The 24,117-nt window shown below is 43.0% G+C and overlaps 1 protein-coding gene across 3 annotated transcripts in view; it reads right to left on the bottom strand.

Moving 5' to 3' along the window:
* METTL9 (methyltransferase 9, His-X-His N1(pi)-histidine) overlaps positions 1-12,553 on the bottom strand; it is a 48,544-nt gene extending 35,991 nt beyond the window's left edge. The window contains exon 1 of one of the 3 annotated variants that reach the window (XM_020904403.2): positions 12,465-12,553. In XM_020904403.2, the coding sequence (XP_020760062.2) occupies positions 12,465-12,509 (45 nt within the window). In that variant the 5' untranslated portion in view covers positions 12,510-12,553. Of the gene's footprint in view, positions 1-10,149; positions 10,568-12,464 lie in introns of those variants that run through there. The other 2 variants (XM_020904401.2, XM_020904400.2) reach the window with 2 other exon arrangements.
* Between the last annotated feature and the right edge of the window lie 11,564 nt (positions 12,554-24,117).

Genomic DNA, 24,117 nt, shown 5'->3' with positions numbered 1-24,117 from the left:
ACTATATGACAAGCTATGAAGCTTCTTACATTCACTGCCTACATTTTTCATCTTGGTCTGAAGATGTTCGTGCTTAGTATTAACTAATTCTTAATACGCATTGTGCCTGAAGTTATGCCCCAGTGCAGGTCATAAACCATTTTTTATTATACTCCTGACCTCCTGGTTCACATTCTAAACTGTAATACTGAAGCCATTCTAACTTTTATTTTCTCTTAATTCTCTGAAATGACTAATCAAGATGAAACCCATCACCTGGGTAATAGGCAATCAGGTACATTCTATTACTGTGGACAAGAAGTCATTCACGTGGAACAGAGGAGCTAAGAATTCCTTGGACCCACTTGTAAATGGACAACCAGAACAATAACGGACTCTGACTCCCAGAACTAAGCAAGAACTGGCACCATTAACTGCAAATAATGCTTATAAATGCTCCCCTCCCCCCAAAAGTCTCAAGTTTTTAACAGCATTTCTCTCAATTCATCAATATTAACACATGTGGTTGAACCTTTACTGCCAGACAAATCTTTCAGAAAAGAAAATGCTTCCTGATCAAAATATGCTACAGAATAAAAAGGAGTAATGCCCTTCTCTTTAAAGATGAAGGTTGAAATACATGTTCCTCCTGACAATCTGTATGAAACAAATGTCAATTCCATGGCAGCATTATTCATAATTACCAAAAAGTGGAACAATTCCAATGTCCATCAACTGATGAATGGATAAACAAGATGTAATTGATTCATACAACAGAATATCAAACACAGAAAGGAATGAGGCACTGATTCCTAAGATTTGAACTATGAATATTATGTTAAATGAAATAAGCCAGTCACAAAAGGCCACAGATTACATGATTTCATTTACATAAACTGTCCAGAATGGGCAGATTCAGAGACAGAAAGTAGATCGTGGCTGCCAAGGGTTTGGGGAGAGGAGACAATGGGGAGGGAGTGTCTTCATGATAATGAATACGGGATTTCATTATCAAGTGATGAAAATGTTCTAAAATTAAGACAGTGGCGACGGCTGTACAACTTTGTGAAGTCTACTACTAACCATTGTGCACTTCAAAAGATGAATTTTACAGTCATGAATTATATCTTGATAAAACTTTTTTTTTTAAAAAAAAACACACAAACATCAAAATGTAGGTGGCATTTTGATCTTCCAGAAACTTAAAAATGGTTTGAAAATTTAAGGAACTAAGCATATTTCTTTGAAACTGTAAATTTTCAAATGTAAATCTTATGTCACAACCCTGCTTCACAGAAGTTATCTTAAAATAATATTCAAAATACTTAGTATGGCTAACGAGGCCCTACAAGATTTGTCCATTCTGTATCCACAGCCTCACCTCATGACACTCCCTATCAACCCCTAACAACCAGTCAATCACTGTGTCACAGCACTGCACCCGTCTTTCTTTTTCTGGAAGGTTCATTTCCCAAAGCTGTTTCACCTGGTATTTGCTGGCTCCTACATTTCCCACTACCCCCAAATGACGAAAGCCTAAATATTTCCCTTGAACTTCCAGACTAGGATGGATCCCCTGTTCTAATACTCTCTCAAGTCTCATGTCTCCTCGGTAACATTTATAACCACTGACCTGAATCAGTTCAGTTCATTTCAGTCACTCAGTCGTGTCTGACTCTTTGTAACCCCATAGACTGCAGCACACCAGAACTCCCTGTCCATCACCAACTTCGGGAGTTTACTCAAACTCATCCATTGAGTCAGTGATGCCATCCAACCATCTCACCCTCTGTCACCCCCTTCTCCTCCCGCCCTCAATCTTTCCCAGCATCAGGGTCTTTTCCAATGAATCAGTTCTTCACTTCAGGTGGCTGAAGTACTGGAGTTTCAGCTTCAGCATCAGTCCTTCCAATGAACAGTCAGAATTGATCTCCTTTAGGATGGACTGGTTGGATCTCCTTGCAGTCCAAGGGACTCTCAAGAGTCTTCTCCAACACCACAGTTCAAAAGCATCAATTTTTCAGGGTTCAGCTTTCTTTATAGGCCAACTCTCACATCCAAGTATGACTACTGGAAAAACCATAGCCTTGACTAGACGGACCCTTGTTGGCAAAGTAATGTCTCCGCTTTTTAATATGCTGTCTAGGTTGGTCATAACTTTTCTTCCAAGGAGTAAGCATCTTTTAATTTCATGGCTGCAGTCACCATCTGCAGTGATTTTGGAGCCCCCCAAAATAAAAGTCTGCCATTGTTTCTACTGTTTCCCCATCTATTTCCCATGAAGTGATGGGACCAGATGCCATGATCTTAGTTTTCTGAATGTTGAGTTTTAAGCCAACTTTTTCACTCTCCTCTTTCACTTTCCTCAAGAGGCTCTTTATTCTTTGCTTTCTGCCATAAGGGTGGTGTCATCTGCTTATCTGAGGTTATTGATAGTTCTCCCAGCAATCTTGATTCCAGCTTGTGCTTCATCCAGCCCAGCATTTCTCATGACGTACTCTGCATGTAAGTTAAATAAGCAGGGTGACAATATATAGCCTTGACGTACTCCTTTCCTGATTTGGAACCAGTCTGTTGTTCGAAGTCCAATTCTAACTGTTGCTTCCTGAACTGCATATAGATTTCTCAAAAGGCAGGTCAGGTGGTCTGGTATTCCCACCTCTTTAAGAATTTTCCAGTTTGTTGTGATCCACACAGTCAAAAGCTTTGGCATAGTCAATAAAGCAGAAGTAGATGTTTTTCTGGAACTCTCTTGCTTTTTCAATGATCCAGTGGATGTTGGCAATTTGATCTCTGGTTCCTCTGCCTTTTCTAAATCCAGCTTGAACATCTGGAAGTTCACAGTTCACATACTTTGAAGTCTGGCTTGGAGAATTTTGAGCATTACTTTACTAGCGTGCAACATGAGCCCAACTGTGCAGTAGTTTTGAGCATTCTTCGGCATTCCCTTTCTTTGGGATTAGAATGAAAACTGACCTTTTCCAGTCCTGTGGCCACTGCTGAGTTTTCCAAATTAGCTGGTATATTGAGTGCAGCACTTTCACAGCATCATCTTTTAGGATTTGAAATAGTTCAACTGGAATACCTGTATATAAATTGCCATGTTCGGGGTCTGTCTTCCCCAGTAGACACAAAGCTCCATAAAAGGTCAGGGACAATGACTGACTTCAGTGACTGGTGTGGTTACAGATGAACAACAAAATGTCCATCTATTTAACAATTATTGTTAAAAAAAAAAATCACAGGCAGTCTAACAGACAGAATTTAGTGCTTCTAGTAAAATCCTGAAGAGAACACAAGGATAACCATGGAGACAGCTGTCACTGGGTTTTGACAGTTTCTAAAACTTGAATGTTTTGCAAGGCCTTGTTTAAACCCAATTCTGCAAATAGTGGGTAGCTCCTCACCCACTGAAGAATTACATTAGCACAGCAGGCAGTAAAGGAAGACACAGAGCGCCCACCTTACACCAGGCACCTGGCAAAGCGCTGCATGTTTCATGTCCCACCTCACAGTGCCAAATAAATGGGCTGCTGAGCACTCCCGACTGATTCAAACTCCTGTTCGACGTGCATGTGGTTTTTTAGAAGTTTTTTTTTTTTTTCAAAGAAGCTTCTCTTTGCTTCGTTCTTTCCAGTGTGTCTGTTTGTGAGATTTCAATTCTAGAAAAGAAAGCAGGACTATTCTGCCCAATTAAGACTGGATAAATGGGTCTAAAGATAATCTGATCTAGATAGTAACAGAATTACACTAAGCCTGTGTTTCTCAACCTCAGCACTATTGACATTCGGAGCCGGATAATCCTTGATCTGGGCTGTAGGATGTTTAGCAGCATCCCAAGCCAGTGCCCATCAGATGCCAGCAACACTCCCCCACCCCCAGTCATGCCAAGCTAAAACATCCCAGACATTGCCAAGTTTCTCTGAGGGTGAAAAATCACCATTGCTTAACAACCCCTACATGGGCTTACCCAATTCCTTTAAAGTAGAAATGCAATGTTCCTATAAAATTGTATTTGCTTATCAGACTGAGGAACAGAGTTAAAAGTTTTTCTGAAATTACTTTGAGTTCTTCAACTAGTCAGACACATGGCATATAATAATCTTTTCTTCCAAAATACAAAAGACTTGAGCCCATTAGGAAAATTAGGATTAGAAAGTTACTTTAGAAAATGAACTTTCTGATTTTAGGTTATGTCAGTTCAGTTCAGTTGCTCAGTTGTATTTGACTCTTCGCGAGTGTCTTAGGTAGTGTGGTTCAAGACCCCAAGGGATGGGGTAGAGAGGGAGGTGGGAGGGGGGATCGGGATGGGGAATACATGTAAATCCATGGCTGATTCATGTCAATGTATGACAAAAACCACTACAATACTGTAAAGTAATTAGCCTCCAACTAATAAAAAGAAATGGAAAAATAAATAAATAAATAAATATTTAGTCTTTATCCCCAGTTCCCAGAACAGAGCTCCTAAAACCTTAGGGAAACTCCAGAGTGAGTGTATGGTCATGTGATGACCAAGAGGGCAAGATGGAACTTTCAGTCCCACCTTTAACATCCAGGGAGAGGAGAGAAGCTAGAGATTTAGTTAACCAACACTGGCCAAAGAGTTCATCAACCACACCTTGGTAACGTAACCTCCAGAAACCCCTAAAAGACAGGGTTCTGGGTGCTTCCAGGTGGCTGACATGCTGGGAGGATGGCTTACCTGGACAGGGCTTGGGAGCTCTGCGACACCCTCCACCTTCCCCCGCCAGCCCCTTGCCCTATGCCTCTGTTCCATTTGGCTGTTCCCAAGTTGTATCCTCTATAATAAACTGTAAACAGAAACCAAGTGTTTTCCTAAGCTCTGTGAATCGTTATCTAACTTGATGGGGGATTGTGGAAACCCTAGAATTTCTAACCAAGTCGGACAGAACATGGGTAGGCTGTGGACCCTCAACCTGCAGCTGGCATGGGAGACACGTGGGAGACACAAGTGAGGACAGTCTTGCAGGAGGGAGCCCTTAAATCTCTGGGCTGTTAACTCCGGGTAGTGTCAAACAGAAGTGAATCACAGAACACTGAGCTGGTGTCAGAGAACTGGTTGGTGTCACAAGAAAGACACCACAGTTAAGACTCCCCCCCACTCCCCAATGTTAAATGTGACCAAAGCATGCACAAACTGGATAAAGGCCAGAACTTCAAGCACTTGTTTTCATCTTTATCTACTCACAAACTGCAAAAACAACTTGTATTGTTACATAATTTCAGTGTCTACACAGAGCTCCACTAGAGTGGGTAGAGCTTGCTATTGAGAAGGCAACCTACTTTCACAGCGCTTCAGGCAACAAGGCTTCCTAAGAGGGATGCCATGAAACAGCGGTGAAAGCCTGGGCCTTGAAACCAGACAGAGCAGGACTCAAAATTCCAACTCTGCGATCTACTAACTGCGCTCTTAAGCATGTTTGTAAAATGGGGATGTACCACCTACCTCCAAGAATTGTTTTAAGGATTAGAGAAGATAATATATACACACAGTGCCTGACACTTAATAGAAGCACAATAACTTGATTTTCTTTCCCTTCCTGGTCAAGGTTCACAAAAGCCAGTCAGGTTCAAGGGAATGCCCAAAACACACTGTGGGTCTGGGCACTCTGCCATTCTCAAAAGAAGTGAGCAACCAAAGATATGAGCTACTCAATACCACTAAAGGCAACCACAGAGGCCCCGCTAACAGAGTACAGGAGAATCTTAGCTACTACAGCGGGTGGTGAGACCAACCTGAGGACACTGACCTTGACAGTAAGGATTCAAAAATCTACAAGTTCTACAAGTTCTAAAAGTTCTACAATGCAATCTTATCAGTTCAGGCATTTAATCACTGATGCCTTGTATATCAGATACACTGATACCCTGTATAAGGGCTTCCCTAGTAGTTCAGACGGTAAAGCAACCACCTGCAATGCAGGAGACCCGGATTTGATCCCAAGGTCAGGAAGATCCCCAGGAGAAGGGAATGGCAACCCACTCCAGCATTCTTGACTGGAGAAATCCATGGACAGAGCAGCCTAGCGGGCTACAATCCATGGAGTGGCAAAGAGTCAAACACAACTTAGCAACTACCACACACACACCTTGTATATATGCACAGCACAGGTGTAAATATTCAAATCATTCTTTCTTTACAAATGACACAAACCTAAACCAACAACCTCTTTATAGGAGCCTTGAAAGTGCAGAGTAACAGGACACCCTCACTTCCATGAAGGGAAAGATTAGATTAAATCACTTCGATTTTGATTTAATAAACAAATTACTGGCAATCTTCATTTCAAATATCACTAGCTGTTAGTATTTTATAATCCCAAGACTTGAACAAAGCTTCAGAGGATCTGAAACAGTCTTTTACAGGAAGTATCAGGGTCCCAAGGTCACCTTCACAGGGGAACATAAAGGCCTCTGGTATGCCCCAAAGAAGAGACCTCCCTTGTACTCTGCAAAACTGAAGCTAACACTTGTTCAGGGTTTCAACACAGGTTATAAGGAAGGAAAGAAAACGTCAAAATCTCTTTGGTATTCCGCTGCAAAGGACTCTAGACTTTCAAAGGTAATTCAGAGGACACAAATCTATCTATCAGCATCTGTCTGGCTAGCTGGCTGACCCCTCTAACTTTGGTCCACCTCCACAAGGTAACTGGGAAGTGAGGAGCAGGAGAAGGAACCTGTACTTTAGCACAACCTTTACCTCTGGCTGTGATGTCCAAGTACTGATATTTTTTCATCTGAAAGAAAATCCAAATTGTTTCAATTCTATCTTAAATCCATCACTGCTTATGGCAGAGCACATTTCTGAGTTTACATAAGGTGAAAAGAAAAACTCAGATATATACATATTTGCAATTTTAAGTTACCATATTTATTAAATTATTTTTTATTGAAGGAGAACTGCTTTACACAATTTTGCTGTTTTCTGTCAAACCTCAACATGAATCAGCCATAGGTATACATATATCCCCTCCCTTTTGAAACTCCCTCCCATCTCCCTCCCCAAGTTACCTTATTAATTCCAGATAATGTTATCTGTGCTCTTAAAAAACCTGGCAGTATATCAACTGGAGAAACAGTCCTGGCCTGGTTCCAAGGAGTTCTATAACAATTCTTTTGTCACTCCATCAATTGAGAAGCTGTTGAATGACTCTTATTGTCAAGAACCTAGTCAGTATGGCCTAAGAGTTCTTTCAAGTTTCAACAGTTCTTTAACAGTTGCATTAACTAGCAGGTGCAATGCCTCAAAAAGACTAGATTCAAAGTTATTGTCATTACTACTTTCTTTGTAAGTTCCGGGTCAGCCAATATCCAAAAGTCATATATCTAGTTTCTCACTACCTGCCTCAATTTCTTCCCAATAAGTCAAACTACCCAGCTTTCAATCTGTGATGAAGAATGTGCTGCTGATTAAGAAAACTGGAAATTTTCTCTGAAGCAAACGTAAAAATTTTTTTCCCTCACTTTACAGTCTATACAAAAAAGTCGGTGGTGCCTATTTAGCTGGCAAGCCATATCCATCTGTGCTGAGAAACCCCTTCCCTTCCTTCTCACTTTCCCAAAATGAAACACAAATCCCAGCTGTGAAACTAGCACGCCAAACCAAGGTATTAAAATGGCGCTGTGACTGGTTTAGAGCTGCTTTAGCCCAAAGGAGCCTTGCCTCTCCAGGATTCAGTAACTAAATAGCTATTTTTAACGAAGAAACATTGCCTAAGATCTCTCTTTTAAACACAGAATCCAACCACCATAATTTTTTAATCAAACATAAGGAAAACTTGTAAGTATAGTTCAATCAAATCCATAACCCTACTTCCATGCAACTGCAAAAGAACCAGATGGCTGGCTATGGAAGCCACATACCCAAATGAACACCAGAAGACCTAGCATGAACTATTAACTTGAAGGGAGGGAAAGCATTTAGAGCTAAGTTACTTCACAAGCAACAAAGTTTATAAGGATCCTGGAATACAAAGCAGATAACAAATAATCAACTCAGCCAGGGCAGAGAGAACAGTCTCCTACTTCATTTATTTCACTGTGGTTTCCATAAACATCTCTTTTGTTCACTTTAGTCTTTTCCTCATGGACAATATTTTCATAATGTGAATGCATCAACTCAAAATAATGTCTTGAGTGACAGTTCTAAGAAAAAGAGCCAATCTTCCCCCTTTCACTCAACAGTCAAAAAGCTCCAGATCAGTCTTCATTTGGAGAAACTAGCTGCCCAAATTGTTATGTGCAACTGGTTAAAATACACACTTATTACACATACTTGAGTGTCTTAGAAACATAATGAAGCAAAGGAGGTACTGGAAACCAGTATTAATTTTCCTTAGAACTTGACAGATCCAACTTTTAAAAAGTATACAATTAGGAGACATTCTGAGATGTATTGTTAGGACATCATCTGAGGCTGTGTCTGCAACTATAATTCTACCTAGGCCCCATAAAAATCAAGAGACTTAAACAGTTTTTCAGTTTTTATAATATGTCCATTTCTTTTATGAGCACGGAAAACATCAAGTATACTGAAGTAGCAGTAATCTCAAGTGTTATAATAAACATCTACAGTCAACAGACTCTACTATAATTCCATGTCAATGGAAATAAGCCTCCTTTTTATCCTACCCAGAACTTTATTTCTACCAGCTATTAAAGATGACATTTCTATTCACTGTTTTACATCATTATCCATGTTACTTCGAGATATATATCTTAGTAACTGAACATTATCACTACAGTACAACTCTAAAAATGACTAATCCATTGCAGAGAATGTGGTTTTACAGGTTAAGGTCACCTACTAAGTTTACCTACACCCCTAACAATATCATAGGAGTGATTAACAAAGTGTTAGTACAATAGCTGTGGGATTACAAAGAAATTTTATGGACATTTATAATTTCCTTTAAAAATAGAAAAAGCCCACTACAAATATTTTCTAAATAAAAACTAAATACTACTTCTCTGAATGGTTTTATCTACTTAGATAATTCCTTTAGTTTCATTAGAACACATGAAATCAACTTCAGGGTAAACACCTGGCATCATAAGAAAAGTAATATATGAAAATGAGAAAACTATGAAAATGATGAGACACAAGATGGGGAGTAATTAGCTACCGCTCTCTGGGAAAGCAAAATGTACTATAACTGCTAGCTATTATAAACCAGTACTCCGGCAGAGTTCAAAAACCAAGAGGCTTTCTTCTCAATGTCATGTTAGCCGCAAACTACATTATAATCAAACACGAAAGACCTCACTCTTAATTCTGCAAGTGCACATACTTAAGTGCCACAAAACTAAGATAATGAAGACTATCCAGCCAGCCACATCGCCATCGCTCACGGTGCACAACTACAACTCTCTTAAAGCATTCGCTCCTGCCCAATTCTAACAACCCTTCCAGTGAAAGCTTTCATCACCTTTCTTGCTACCACATCTCTCCGGTCAGATACCAAAATCAAAGTTTGAAGGAGATAATCTCTCTTAAGAGGGGGAAGGTTCGACAGGAGAGGAGTGGCCACTTATCAAACACATTTTTAAGTGCTTGGGGAAAATGTCACCCGAACGAGCCCAGAGAGTTAAATGGCTCACGCTGCACGGTTAAATTTCTTTATGGAACCTTTGTACGTTCAGAGATTCAACCAGACAAAAAGAGAGACCGGCTTTTCGGCGTGATACTCTGGGCTGATAGAGGCTGTCGGGGGTAATGGGTTTGGTCGGGTCATTCAGTTCTCAGGCCTCGGTGCCAGATGGATCCCAGATGGGTCGCCACGCACCGGCCCGAAAGTTCCTCCGGCCGGCCGCCGGGAGCGGACGCCAAAGTGGCCGAGCGTCTGCAATCACCCGCCGGAACCCGGGAACAATGCGGGTCTCCGGGGCGCTCGCGCAGGGGCCCGGGAGGAAAACCGGAGGTCGTCCTCCTCCTGAGCCACCGAACAAAAGGAGCTGCGGGGCGCGGACCGGGCGCCCGGCCCAGAAGACGGGGGGAGGGAAACTTTGCGAGGGGCCAGAGCGGCGGGGCGAGGCCCGGGGGGTGCCTCACGCCGCAACGCCCCGCACAATAGCCGGGCCGAGCGCGGGAAGGCTGGCCGCCCCGCCGCTGCCCCGCCGGGCCCGGGTTCGGGTTCGGCCCCGTACCTGATGGTTCTCCTTCCTGCCGCCCGCGGCCGCCGCCGGCCCGCCCGGGCCGCTCGTCATGTTCACGTACAGGGAGCGGGTGAGCGGGCTCCGCAGGGTCCACATTCTCCGCGCCAGCCACACGGACGCCAGGCTCAGGCACAGCCAGCCCGCGAGCAGTCTCATCGGGGGCCTGCGGCCGCTCGCTCCGATCACCGCCGGGGCGAGGAGGAGGACGCGCCGCCGCCTCCAGCCGCTGCCGCCGCCGCCGCCCAGGCTCGAGCCATCGCGCCCGACTCGCCGCCCATCCAGCCCCTTCAGGGCCGAGGCAGGGGGTGGGGAGGAGCGGGCGGCGCTCAACCTTCCCGCCTACCCGGTCCTCTCCGCCCCCGGAACGCCGCGGCCGCGGAAGGCAGTTTCCACCCGGAGCACAAACGCAACGCCTGCGGCGCGTTCTCCCCGAAGCGCGTTCCCTCGGCTCAAAGAGCCCGCGGGCCGGGAGGCGGGACAAAGGGAGCGAGCATCGCCTGGCGCGCGTCCCCGCCTCTAGTCTGGTTGCGGCTCCTTACAATGGCGGAAATGATTTTAATATAAATACTTCTAGGCCAGGGATAATCGTTCCGAAGGCGGTAACTGAAGCCTCCCCGTCCCTCCAAGGTAGTGTCCGCAGGTCTTCTGGTCTCTCGTCGCCTTAGTCTTTGCCTCTGGGCCCCTCATCCACCCCTGGGCGGGACTTTTCTCCTGGTTGTGCAGATTGACCCCGGGGTGACCCTCATCCCCTTCGTACATTCTTTCGGAGGAAGTCCTTGCCAGAGACAGAGATTGCCAGTTTTAACATAATTGCCAAGCCACATGGCTCCCTATTCACATTTAGAGCCGACCAGCCAGACCTCCACCCCAAGGACCTACACCCTGCTTCGCAGGAGCTGCAAAGTAGACGTAAATCTAACTGCAAAATGTTACCGCCATCCCCTCCCCACCTACCCGCCCAAGCCTGGCAGGTTGCTGGCTACCTGTTCCTAAGAGGCATCGGCGAGAACTCTGCCTCTGTTGGAAGCTTCTGCAATTGGGGCATCTGCAAGTTACGTTCTGGTGCATTGATGATCCTGTCCAAGAATGGAGACCCCAAATTCGAGTCCCTGCGTGCATGTTTCCTGGAATTAACAAACGGAAGTTGGATTCAGTAGTCTTCAAGCCAACTAAGATTTGCGAGCAATATTTACCCGGATGTGTCTTTGATCATTTATAGCACAGGAAGACCTAGTAACGTTTCAAAACTGAAAGGTTACACTGTGTTCCTGTGTCTGAAGCTCTTCCTGCTGCCACCAAAGCTACAAGTAATGAGTCAAACCTTTCATGGGTCCTATCCCTTTAACACCTTGCTAGGTTTGTTTAGAAAATGCTTCTAACTTAACTGCACTAGACATCATGTAATACATCTTATTTTAATTCAAAACAAAAGAAATCTTTCTGTTAACTCCGTTCGTGCACTTCAGAGATTGTTAAAGTGTCAGTGGTGATCCACTGATGAGGAACAAAACCCTTCCTTATCCACAAACATTTTTATTAGCTTCTAAGGACCTCAGCTTGGTGCACCTTTCACTAACAGGGACGTCTTGTTGCCTAATGTAACACAGGCTATAACAAACAAACAAACCAAAAAGGCAGAGAGGGCGAGGGTAGTTTGTGTTCTCTTTCTAGCATACTCCCTAACTGCTTCCTGCCAAAATCCCAAAGAGCCTGCACCTTTAAATCTAGTTCAAACCTTTAGTGGTCCTGAGCCAAACCATCAAAAAGGAACTAGAGTAGCAAGCTCAGATAATTCAGTTTGTTTGCCATGTCATCTCTCTCCACGGTCTCTTGGGATCAGTGTCACAGGTAAAGCAACTCTGTGCCAAAGAAAGCCTTCATCTTTTTAGAGGGGGTGAGGGGGGTTGGGCAGGGGGGCTGTAAAAGCAGCGTGAAGGTAATTAATGACATATTTCATTTCTGCAAACAAAGGACACCACAAGATAAGCCCCTCAACTATAGAGTAAGCCTGATGAGCTGAGAAGCAGTAACTCAATGGCTGCTGTTATCTGAAGGGTTTCTGCTGCCACGAAGCCCAGCATCTCAAAGAAGCAGATTTTCACTTCAGACCTCAGCAGGTGGCCTGGAAAAATAAATCAGTCTCACATTTAAATACTTATTTAAATTATTGTATTTAAATATTAAATACAATAATCACAAAATATTCAACTACATGTTGTTTACACTTAGCAAGCACAGGACGAAACCAAAGCACAGCGTGATCAAATGATTTGCCTAAAGGTAGCAGAACAAATTCAATAGCAGACCTTTTCATAGAACCTGGTATCCCAGCTCACAGTCCTTCGATCCATCTAAGAGGCCTTGCTGTCTCTCCCTTCTCAGAGAGCCTCTTGAATTACAAATGAGGAGGAAGGAAAACAGCCAGAGTAAATATACTAAGCAGAAGTTCAGATTGCCCTCAGGGACTGCCCCTTTCCTACATCGACTAGAATGTCACTGCTGTATATTAAAACCTCAGTTATCCATCACGGAGAGGGGAAGAGGCACAGATAACACAAAAAGCCAGCTAAGAGCCAGTGTTCTTTCTGGCCTTGAAATGCAGTGATATTCAAAGGACACATAAATGACACCCTCTGTGCTGGGCTCCGCTCAGAGCCCCCTGACCAGGACTCAGGTGTCTGGCTTGGGTCACAGCTCTGTGCATAGGTCCCAAATCTTGGCTGGATCACTTTCCTATCTAGAGCTCTAGGCAGGGCGCTTTTTGTTGTAACTGTTCTTATCGGCTGCAGTTTACGGCGTCTTCATGTTCTCTTTTCAATTAGGAAGAGAACCTATAGAGAGAGAGCTGGATCTATAGAGAAGCACAAAATGTACCGCCACTGTTGTTCATTGTCATCTCGTTGGAGAACGAGATAAAAGAGTAAAAGTATATAAAAGAGTATAGTCACATGTTTTCATGGACTTAGCTTGTTTTTATGCTTCTTAATATTTTGCAGAGTATAAGAAAGGTGCAAGTTTTCCCCAGTGTATTCAGTAGATGTTCCTTGTGGTTATTAAGCAATGAGCATCTCTAAAAAAATAAAATTAGTAAATCTATTCAATGAATTTTTATATTAGTAAATGTAACAGATTTTTTTCTGAAATTTGTTGATATGATCTCAGGCATATGCAATGACATTACTATGGTCTCTGATAAAGTGTAAGCTAAGGTGAAAGTGCAAACAGAAACAGAAAAACAAATATTATATATTAACACATACAGATTCTGAAAAAAATGGTACTGACAAACATATCTGCAGGGCAAGAATAGAGACACAGGCATAGAGAACAGACTTGTGGACATGGTGGGGAGAGCAGAGGATGGGACAAATTGAGAGAGTAGCAATGAAACCTACACATTACCATGTGCAAAACGGATAGCTAGTGGGAAGTCGCTGTGTAACAGTAAGCTCAACCTGGGGCTCTGGGACCACCTAGAGGAGTGGGATGGGGTGGGGGTGGGAGGGAAGTTCAAGAGGGAGGGGACATATGTATACCTATGACTGAATCACATTGTTGTACTGCAGAAGCCAACACAACTTTGTAAAGCAATTATCCTCCAATTAAAAGTAAAAAAAATAGATTAGTGCCTTAGGACAGAGTAAGTTCTCAAACAAATGTTAATTTTCTCTTGCTTTCACTATAACTTGGATAACTCACCCTCTCCTGAACCTCCCTTTCCTCATCTGTAAACTGGGAGCCATGATTCTGAGAGCTTCCCTGGTGGCTCAGTGGTAAAGAATCCACCTGCCAATGCATGAGATGCAGGAAACGCGGGTTTGATCCCTGGCTTAGGAAGATCCCCTGGAGGAGGAAATAGGAACCCACTCCAGGATTCTTGCCTGAAAAATCCCATGGACAGAGGAGCCTGGCGGGCTGCGGTCCACGGGGTTGCAAAGAGTCAGACACGACTGAGCGCACGCACACATGATTCTGAACCACTTAATTCACAACACGTCTGTGAGAATCAGATGATCTGAATGCCTTGTACACTGTAAAAACTCAACCAAGGTTATCAGCATAACGATGTTCATTCCCAATGTGACTGGTCTCTGCAAAGTTACCCTCCATGAGACATTCCCTTAGAGCCTAGGATGTTAGCTCCTCCTCCGGTGTGTATTCCCAGACCTGTTTCTGAGACTTTGAACTAAGAAAGTGAGGATGAAAGTGGCTGAAAGGAATATGAAACACAAAACTACTTAACATTCAAGCCGAAGAATCACAAAATCAGGCAGCAAACTCGAGTTTGTGTACTTGTCAGGCATGCCTGTCTTCTTAGCAGGAAAATCTTTGCCCTTCTTCCCCGCTGGTTCGTTTGCATCACCTCTGTGCCAGCCACAGCACTTCACCTACTTAGAACCTTCTGGACCCCACAGCCTCCCTCCCATGGCAATCTCATACCTGTTTCAATTTATGTCAGGGATAAAATTGGAAAGACAAAGAACTACCACTTTCACATTGGCAAAGAAGATTTATTTAGGACATGCAAGACATGAGGCCCTGGACTAAATGGAGAGGAAAGCAAAATAAACACAATGACATCCTCAGAGCTTACAATTTAAGAGGGAAGATTACTTTGTGGGTCCAAGTAATCACAAAATGAATAGTTCACTACAGTCTGCTGAGTGCTACAAAAGAAGTGTACATTGTTAGGAAAATGAAAGCTGTCCAGAGGAAGTGTGGCTTTGCAGCCCTCGTTTTGACATCTCCTTGCTAAGCCTGAGAGCTTCCGAGTTGCCCAAGTTCCTCTGGACTACAGGTGCACCCAGTAATTGTGGGATAAAAACGTGAGGTACCTCTGAGAGTCCTCTGGGCTGTGAACATCACAGTAAGCCACCTATGTACTTATGTTGTACATGTACGCTACTGCTTCTAGGATCCCTAAAAGAAATTTGCCCATGTAATACTTTGATCCACTTAAAAGGAAAAATATGTTATTTCTTTAAATGTATATTTCAACTCAGCTAGGTCTTTCTAGCAACAGGTCTGAGTCAGAGCTCTGATAAAAGAGAAGACTTGTTTTTATTCACTTTCTGGGGCATTTTCAAAGGTCCAGAATTATTCTTTCATCTTGTTTTAAGTATATTTTTGAAACATCCCTACCCTTGGCCTCTTAATTGCAGCCTTCTGCATGTATGTGGGTTTGATCCTGTGAAAGGCTGCTACTTCTCCACCCAACTCACCCTGTAACTTCATGCCGCTGTGTTTTCATAGTCTGATTTTGAAAATATAAAGCCTTCTTATTTTGTGACTCTAAAATATTCAAACATATGGTTTATATGAAGTGCATGAAAAAATTGCATGGTATGTTAAGAAAGCTTTTAAAACTTAAAATATAAATATTTTATGGTAGACAAGTCATGTATGTATGTATGTACGTACATAAACATGTGCTAAGTCGCTTCAGTCATGTCCGACTTTGTGCGACCCTGTGGACTAAAGCCCCCCAGGCTCCTCTGTCCATGGGATTCTCCGGGCAAAAATACTGAAGTGGTTTGCCCTGCCCTCCTCCAGGAGATCTTCCTGACCCAGGGATGGAACCCATGTCTCTTATGTCTTCTGCACTGGCAACTGGGTTCTTTTCCGCTAGCACCACCTGGGAAGCCCATACATAAACCTAAGTATCTTAAATAGTTTGTGTAACATACCACAGAACCACATCTCTGCTGGCAGGAGAGAAGACCACTATTTTATCTTTGCACAACCACAGACTGGTCTAAAAATGAGAAAAAATACGTTTATGAAAGATGATACTTGAGCAATCAATCAGCCTGAAAATCAGACAGAACCATCTCCCTTCTCTGTGAAAACTGTGATTGGTTTGTTAGTAGTCACAACTAATGTGAGTTTGTCTTATGACTTAGCCTGGGATCTTCCTTAAACTTACTGTGTGCACAAATCATTAAATTCAGGCGAAAGGCATTCAGTTATTAGATAACCAAAACCTTAGATTTTGAAAACCCTGCAATGTTCCATACACTTCCCTAAAATTGACAAAGTAAATACTGAAAGCAGCTATTAAGCTCTTCTACAGTTGTTGTTGTGTTAGGTGCTCAATCGTGTCTGACTCTTTGCGATCATATGGAATGTAGCCTGCCAGACTCCTTGTCCATGGGATTTCCCAGGCAAGGATAGGGGAATGGGTTGCCATTCCCTTCTCCAGGGGATCTTCCTGACCCAGGGATTGAACCAGGCCTCCAGTTTTGTTCAGGAAGCTAACTAAAGTGAAGTTTGGTATTTGTGAATATAGAACAGGCTGTTCTTCCTCCAGGAACGGTCTGTTTCATAACCAAAACTATAAATGATATTGGAGCCAAATTTGTTACTTTTTGGACATCTCACAATTTAAACAAATTGCCTTGGGTTAGTGAAATGCACGGAGAAGGCAATGGCACCCCACTCCAGTACTCTTGCCTGGAAAATCCCATGGACGGAGGAGCCTGGTGGGCTGCAGTCCATGGGGTCGAGAAGAGTCAGACACGACGGAGAGACTTCACTTTCACTTTTCACTTTCATGCATTGGAGAAGGAAATGGCAACCCACTCCAGTGTTCTTGCCTGGAGAATCCCAGGGACAGGGGAGCCTGGTGGGCTGCCGTCTGTGGGGTCGCACAGAGTCGGACACGACTGAAGCGACCTTAGCAGCAGCAGCAGCAGCAGTGAAATGCACCTTTTTTTGCTTTCATTAGGAGATATTTATAGATTATTTCCACCACATCTACAATGCTCATCATGATTATTCAGTGGAGTAAGTCTTTAGGAAAATAAGTCTAAGTTATTCCTGTAGGGTTTGATAGTACGATGGATTCATTTTTAGAATCTCCAACCCCCTGTTTGATTCATGGACTGGAATTTCTTCACTGCTGTCTATAAATGGCAGCCCACGTCTGTAAATACATGAGTGTATTTTCTTTCTTTTTTTTTTTTTTTTACATGAATGTATTTTCATCTTGACACTTGATAACTCACGTCATATTTGAGGACATCTAACATTTGTTAGCTTTTTTAATTTTGAACTTGTGTGTCTGTTTGGACACAAGCATCAGGAATAAGTTATTTTTTGACATGTGTTTAAGGATGTTTCAAGAAAAAAGCTGTCAGATTTTTTCTTTTTACATGGTTGGTGGTACATGGAGTCAATCATAAAATTGCACTCAAAAATTCTGGAAACTGGAAAATAAAATTGCTGAGAATCACACATTGGGTTATGTGCCTAACCCAATGCACATAATGGGTAGAGCAAAGTGATGCAAAGTCACGTTTAAAAAGGCAGGTCCCCAAGCCAAGACTTGACAGCACATTAACTGAAGGAGGGTAATAACGTACTAAGAATTAACAACTCATTATGGGTGGAAGATGGAGAGGATTGGATCAGCCTTAGGAAGTGGCACCATAAGCCCAGGAGACCAAAAGTCTGGTCTGCTTTGCTCCAAGCAGCAGGTGCCGCTCTGTGTAGCTGGAGGTGGGCACATTCATTTTATCAAGCGCCATGGCTTCATCCATTAACATCATCCTGAATTGCCATGTCCCTCATTCCTACATGTTGTATTTCTTATATAGCATGAAAATGTACTGATGGGGAAACATAGCCATCTATCCCATGGATAGTTTTGTGTCAGAGTATAAATTAATAAATAGGTTTGGGGCTTTTTTTTCTGCATTGGTCTGAGTTTTATCCATGCTAACTTCCTGTTAGAGATTATTCCATTCTCTATGTACCAATGTATTAAGTTTCTATAACAATAAGACCTCAGACAGTGATGAATTTACCTACATCATACTGCTTACCTGCCTCCTATGAAACCTGTATGCAGGTCAAGAAGCAACATTTAGAACTGGACATGTAACAGTGCACTGGATCCAAACTGGGAAAGGAGTACATCAAGGCTATATATTGTCACCCTGCTTATTTAACTTATCATTCAAAATGCTGGGCTGGATGAAGCACAAGGTGGAGTCAAGATTGCCGGGAGAAATATCAATAACCTCAGATGGGCAGATGACACCACCCTTGTGCAGAAAGCAAAGAGGACCCCTAAAGAGCTTCTTGAAGAAAGTGAAAGAGGAGAGTGAAAAAGCTGGCTTAAAACTCAACACTCAAAAAACGAAGATCTTGGCATCCAATCCCATCACTTCATGGCATATAGATGGGGAAACAATGGAAACAGTGACAGACTTTATTTTCTTGGGCTCCAGAATCACTACAGATGGTGACTGCAGCCATGAAATTAAAAGATGCTTGTTCCTTGGAAGAAAAGCAATGACAAACCTAGACAACATATTAAAAAATCAGAGATATTACTTTGCCTACAAAGGTCTGTATAGTCAAAGCTATGGTTTTTCCAGTAGTCATGTGTGGATGTGAGAGCTGGACAAGAAAAAAGACTGAGGGCCAAAGAACTGATGCCTTCAAACTGTGGTGCTCGAGAAGACTCTTGAACTGCAAGGAGATCAAGTCAGTCAGTCCTAAAGGAAATCAACCCTGAATATTCATTGGAAGGACTGATGCTGAAGCTGAAGCTCCAATACTTTGGCCACCTGATGCAAAGAACTGACTCATTGGAGAAGACATGATACTGGGAAAGATTGAAGGCAGGAGGAGAAGGGGACGACAGAGGATGAGATGGTTGGATGGCATCACTGACTCAATAGACATGAATTTGTGCAAACTCCAGGAGATGGTAAAGTACGGGGAAGCCTGGCATGCTGCAGTCCATGGGTGGCAGAGTTGGACACGACTGAGCGACTAAACAACAGCATGCTCCTCATGGGAATGATGGTGACCGGTCAGCCTTGCCTCACCCGACAAGTATCAGCCCTCATTTGCCTGAAACACAGGATGTATGGGAATGAGGCTTTCTCAGATGCCTGTGGTTTTTATTCAAAGTCTTTTCTAACCCACCACAGACTCCCTCCCAGCCCCTCATCCCCATGTCAGTTTGTTCAGCCCTCATCTTTACCATCAAAACACAGGATGAATATTTACTGCAGGAGGCAGGAAGTTAAAATTCTAGTTACAATCCTGATACTTTCTGTGTGACATTGGAAAATCGTATAACCTTAATCATTTTGTCTATAAAATTGGAGATTAATAAAGACCACCCGTATGTAAGGTCATGGACTTGGATCAGAGACCCTTAAAGTCTCTGCCAGTTACAGGATCTGCTCCTTTATCTGCTTACTTTCTTTTGTGAATTATAAATTCTGTGGATTTTTCCCAAAGGCTAATATAAACATATCTATACTTACATGATATACAAGAGGAGTGGTATAATTTTCTGTGTTTCCCCACACACTTTAAAAACAGCTCTCATAAATTCAGAGTTGCATAACACTCTATAAGATAAATGAGAAACAATTTCCTGCAAATAGTACATAACTGTGACAAAGTTTAGAAATGGAGATACTTTTTGTTTTGAGAGTGATGTGCTTGACTAATTGGCAGCTCCTTATGACCTGAAACCCAAGTCCTTGCATTTCTGATTCCTCCCACCCCATATTCATCACCCTCTCGTTTACCTCCACCTGCTGTTTCACTGTGTGAGACTTCCTAGTTGCCTAGAAAGTTCCTGGAGGAAAAGCACTCTGGTACAGTGGTAGAACCACATGAAATTCTCTGTCTGAACCACAGCCTTAATGTTCAAGAAAAGGACTCCTACAACAGCACTGCCAGAGTATCACACATACTGCTAACAAAGACAGCATGTACCAGACACCAGGCTTTGTGCTAACACTTTTAATCCTCACTACAATTTAATAAGGTTTATACTATTGTTATCATTTTTTTTTTTTTTTTTTTTACAGGAAAGAATCTAAGACGCAGAAAGCTTCCAGTGCACAGCAGATGAGCAACTGAAGCATGGCCTGAAAGCAGGCAGTCTGATCGCAGAACCCACATTCTTCACACAAAGCTCTACTGCCTCCTAGTGGTAATTAACCATCCTTCGACCACGAGCTTCAGACTCCCTGGTGATGCTGATTAAATGCAGTTTCTTGGGCCATTCCAGGTGTGTTGATTCAGAATCCTGCTGTAGAGAGCTTTCAACATGCTTCACCAGGGAGAAGTCAGAGATGAGATCCTTAGCAGAAGCAATATGCACTTGAATTAAAAGTATTCAAAAGTCATGGTACTATTTAATTTTTGACTGCTTTGGGTCTTCATTGCTGCACGCTGGCTGTCTTTGTGGCGAGCAGGAACTACCCTCTAGTCGTGGTGTGTTGGCTCAGGAGTTTTGGTACACAGGCTTAGTTGCTCCACAACATGTGAGGTCTTCCTGATGTCAGGACAGGGATCAAACCCATGTCCCCTGCACTGACAGGCAGATTCTTAACCTCTAGGCCACCAGGGAAGTCCGTGAAATTAGCCTTTAATGAAGCAATTATTTTTTTAAGTGGGCAAACCCAAAAGAGGAAAATAGCATTTCTAAATAGCAAGTTAAATGCTACTTGTGTAATTGCTTCAGGACAATCTTCCCCAAATAAAATGAAAACAAATGCTATGGTCTGTAAATTTTTTCCAGCCACCCTATGTGGTGTACAATTCATGAGTCTTGACAAATGCATACAATTCTGTGTGGGTGTGAGTCACTCAGTTGTGTCCGACTCTGCGATCCCATGGACTGTAGCCCACCAGGCTCCTCTGTCCATGGAATTCTCCAGGCAAGAATACCGGAGTGGGTAGCTATCCCCTTCTCCAGGGGATCTTCCCCACCCAGAAATCGAACCCGAGTCTCCTGCTTGGCAGCCGGATTCTTTACCTCTGAGCCCCCCCCCACCCCAAGCATCACTTAGAATGTAACACATCCTTTTTCACCAGGAAATGCTAGTTCTGCATGTGGGAATCAGGGAGGGTCTGCAGGCCAATTCTGTTCAGAGGCTTGGTTAGGTAGCCAAGGTAGAAGGGAAACAGACAGCTCATCTCACACATCCCAAGCTCTTGAATAGTCCAGTGACCTCAACTGTACTAAGAGAAGCAATTTCAACACTTAGCTAGGCTAAGGCTCATTAGAAATCAATATGATCTGAAAAACCAAAACATAAAAACTAAGGAATTCAGTATACAATTTTTTTTTTTTACAATTGCCCTTGTGTACCTTTTCATTGTATTCACTGACACATCACTGCATTTAACAAAGGTAATTATCACTGCATTTAACAAAGGTAATCCCAGGTAAATTTCTTGTTGATGCTTATTTTCCCAAATTCTCAACTTTTCCAGCATTTGTAGAAAAAGCAAGCGAATTCCAGAAAAACATCTGTTTCTGCTTCATGGATTACACTAAAGCCTATGACTGTGTGGATCACAACAAACTGTAAAATTCTGAAAGAGATGGGAATACTAGACCACCTCCTGACAAATCTGTATTCAGGTCAAGAAGCAACAGTTAACCAGACATGAAACAACAGACTGGATCCAAATTGAGAAAGGAGTACGTCAAGGCTGTATATTGTCATCCTGCTTATTTAACTTATATGTAGAGTACATCGTGTGAAATGCTGGGCTGGATGAAGCACAAGGTGGAATCAAGATTGCCGGGAGAAATATCAATAACCTCAGATAGGCAGATGACACCACCTTTATGGCAGAAAACAAAGAGAAACTAAGGAGCCTCTTGATGAAGGTGAAAGAGGAGAATGAAAAAGCTAGCTTAAAACTCAGCATTCAAAAAATTAAGATCATGGCATCTGGCCCATTCACTTCATGGCAAATAGATGGGGAAACAATGGAAACAGTGACAGATTTTATTTTCTTGGGCTCCAAAATCACTGCAGATGATGACTGCAACCAAGAAGTTAAAAGATACTTGCTCTGTGGAAGAAAAACAATGACCAACCTAGACAGTATATTAAAAAGCAGAGACATTACTTTGCCTACAAATGTTCGTACAGTAAGTTATGGTTTTTCCAGTAGTCATGGATGGATGTGAGAGTTGGACCATGAAGAAGGCTGAGAGGGGTAGGGGATAAAAAAAAAGGCTGAGTGCCGAAGAATTGATGCTTTTGAACTGTGGTTGGAGAAAACCCTTGAGAGTCCCTTGGACTGCAAGCAGATCAAATCAGCCAATCTTAAAGGAAATCAATCCTGAATATGCATTGGAAGGACTGATGCTGAGGCTGAAGTTCCAATACTTTGGCCACCTGATGTGAAGAGCCGACTCATTGGAAAAGACCCTGATGCTGGGAAAGATTGAAGGCAGGAGGAGAAGAGACGACAGAGGATGAGATGGTTGGATGGCATCACCGACTCAATGGATATGAGTTTGAGCAAAGTCCGGGAGATGGTGAAGGACAGGGAAGCCTGGTGTGCTGCAGTTCATGGGGTGGCAAAGAGTCGGACACAACTGAGCAACAACCAGCATTTATAACCTTTATACAACTTTCCAGTGTGGTATCACTGATGTTCTGTAAATAATGAAGTTAAAGAAACATTTTATCTCAATTAAAAAGTATTCTGAACTCTACTTGAAGTTGTCTCCAAATACCTTGGTAAGGAGTCATTTCAGTGTTTTCTCTGGGGCCTAATCAGAACCGAGCTTCTACCACAAGCTTCACTTCATTCACGCCCCTGCTGGGGTTTAACAGGATGTGGCCTCTCTGGTGCTGGATCAGTGTTGCTCTCTGCCTATAACCTTCCCACAATATTTATCTGTATAGGATTTTTCCTCAGAGTGGACCCTCTTATGCTTATTGAGATTTGAAGCTGAAGGCTTGCCCACATGCAGAACATTTGAAAGGTTTCTCTCCTGTGTGGATTTTGAGATGATGACTAAGACCTGACTTCTGACTGAAGGCTTTGCCACACTCTTTACCTTGATAACGCTTCTCCTTGCTGTGAATCCCCTCATGTTCAGTATGTTCTCCCCTTCTGAAGGGGCTTGCTTCCCCAGTGGCTCAGTAGGTAAAGAATCTTCCTGCAATGCAGGAGACCTGGGTCGGGAAGATCCCCTGGAGGAGAGGGCATGGCAACCCACTCCAGTATTCTTGCCTGGAGAATCCCTTGGACAGAGGAGCCTGGTGGGCTATAGTCCATAGGGTCCCAAAGAGTCAGACATGACTGAACGACTAACATGCACATACACCCTTGTGAAGGCCTTGCCACATTCAGGACACCGGTAGGTCTTATCCCGTGTGTGGATTCTTTTGTGATTTCTCAGGCCAGTTAATTGTGTGAAGGTCTCCCCACACTCATCACACATATGTTTTCTTGGTTTAGGAGGGTTTCCATGCTTCCCTCCTAACTTGTATTTGTTAAGCCTGAGAGCTAACTGAAGGCTTCCCCACACTCATCACATTCATGGGGCTTCTCCCCAGGGTGACTTCTCTGAGGAATGATCAGGGTTGAGTTCAATCAAAAGGTTTTTCCATACTCACCACATTTGTAAGGTTTTTCCCTGAGTGAATTCTGTGATATATTACAGGTTCTGAGCTCTGACTAAAAGTTCACCCGCATACAGGTCATCATTCAAAAAGTTTCTCTCCAGTGTGGATTCTCCGGAGTTGGTTAAGTCCTGCATACTGAGTGAAGGCGTTTGCACATACTTTACATTCATAGAGTTTTTCTTTACTGTGAATTCATTGATGTTCAGTAAGATTTGAACACTGCCACCATAATCAAAATGCAGGATATTTCCATTGCCTAAAATCCCTGTGTCCCTTTGTAGTCAACTTGTCTCCCCGCCTTCAGGCCCTGGCAACCACTCATGTGTCTGCTGCCCTGATAGTTTTGCCTTTTCCAGAATGTCATGTAAATGGAATTGCACGGTAGAAACTCTTTAAGTCTAACTTCTTTCATTTAGCATAATGCATTTGACATTCATTTATGCTGTTGCTGGGATTAGCAGGATCGCCTTTTTCATGGACATGTAGCATTCCATTGAGTAGATGGACCACAGCTTGTGTGCCAGTTAACCAACCGGAGGGC

The sequence above is a fragment of the Odocoileus virginianus genome, chromosome 33 (genome assembly GCF_023699985.2).
Source record: "Odocoileus virginianus isolate 20LAN1187 ecotype Illinois chromosome 33, Ovbor_1.2, whole genome shotgun sequence".
Classification (NCBI taxonomy): Eukaryota; Metazoa; Chordata; class Mammalia; order Artiodactyla; family Cervidae; genus Odocoileus; species Odocoileus virginianus.
This window is presented reverse-complemented; position numbering and strand designations above follow the sequence as displayed.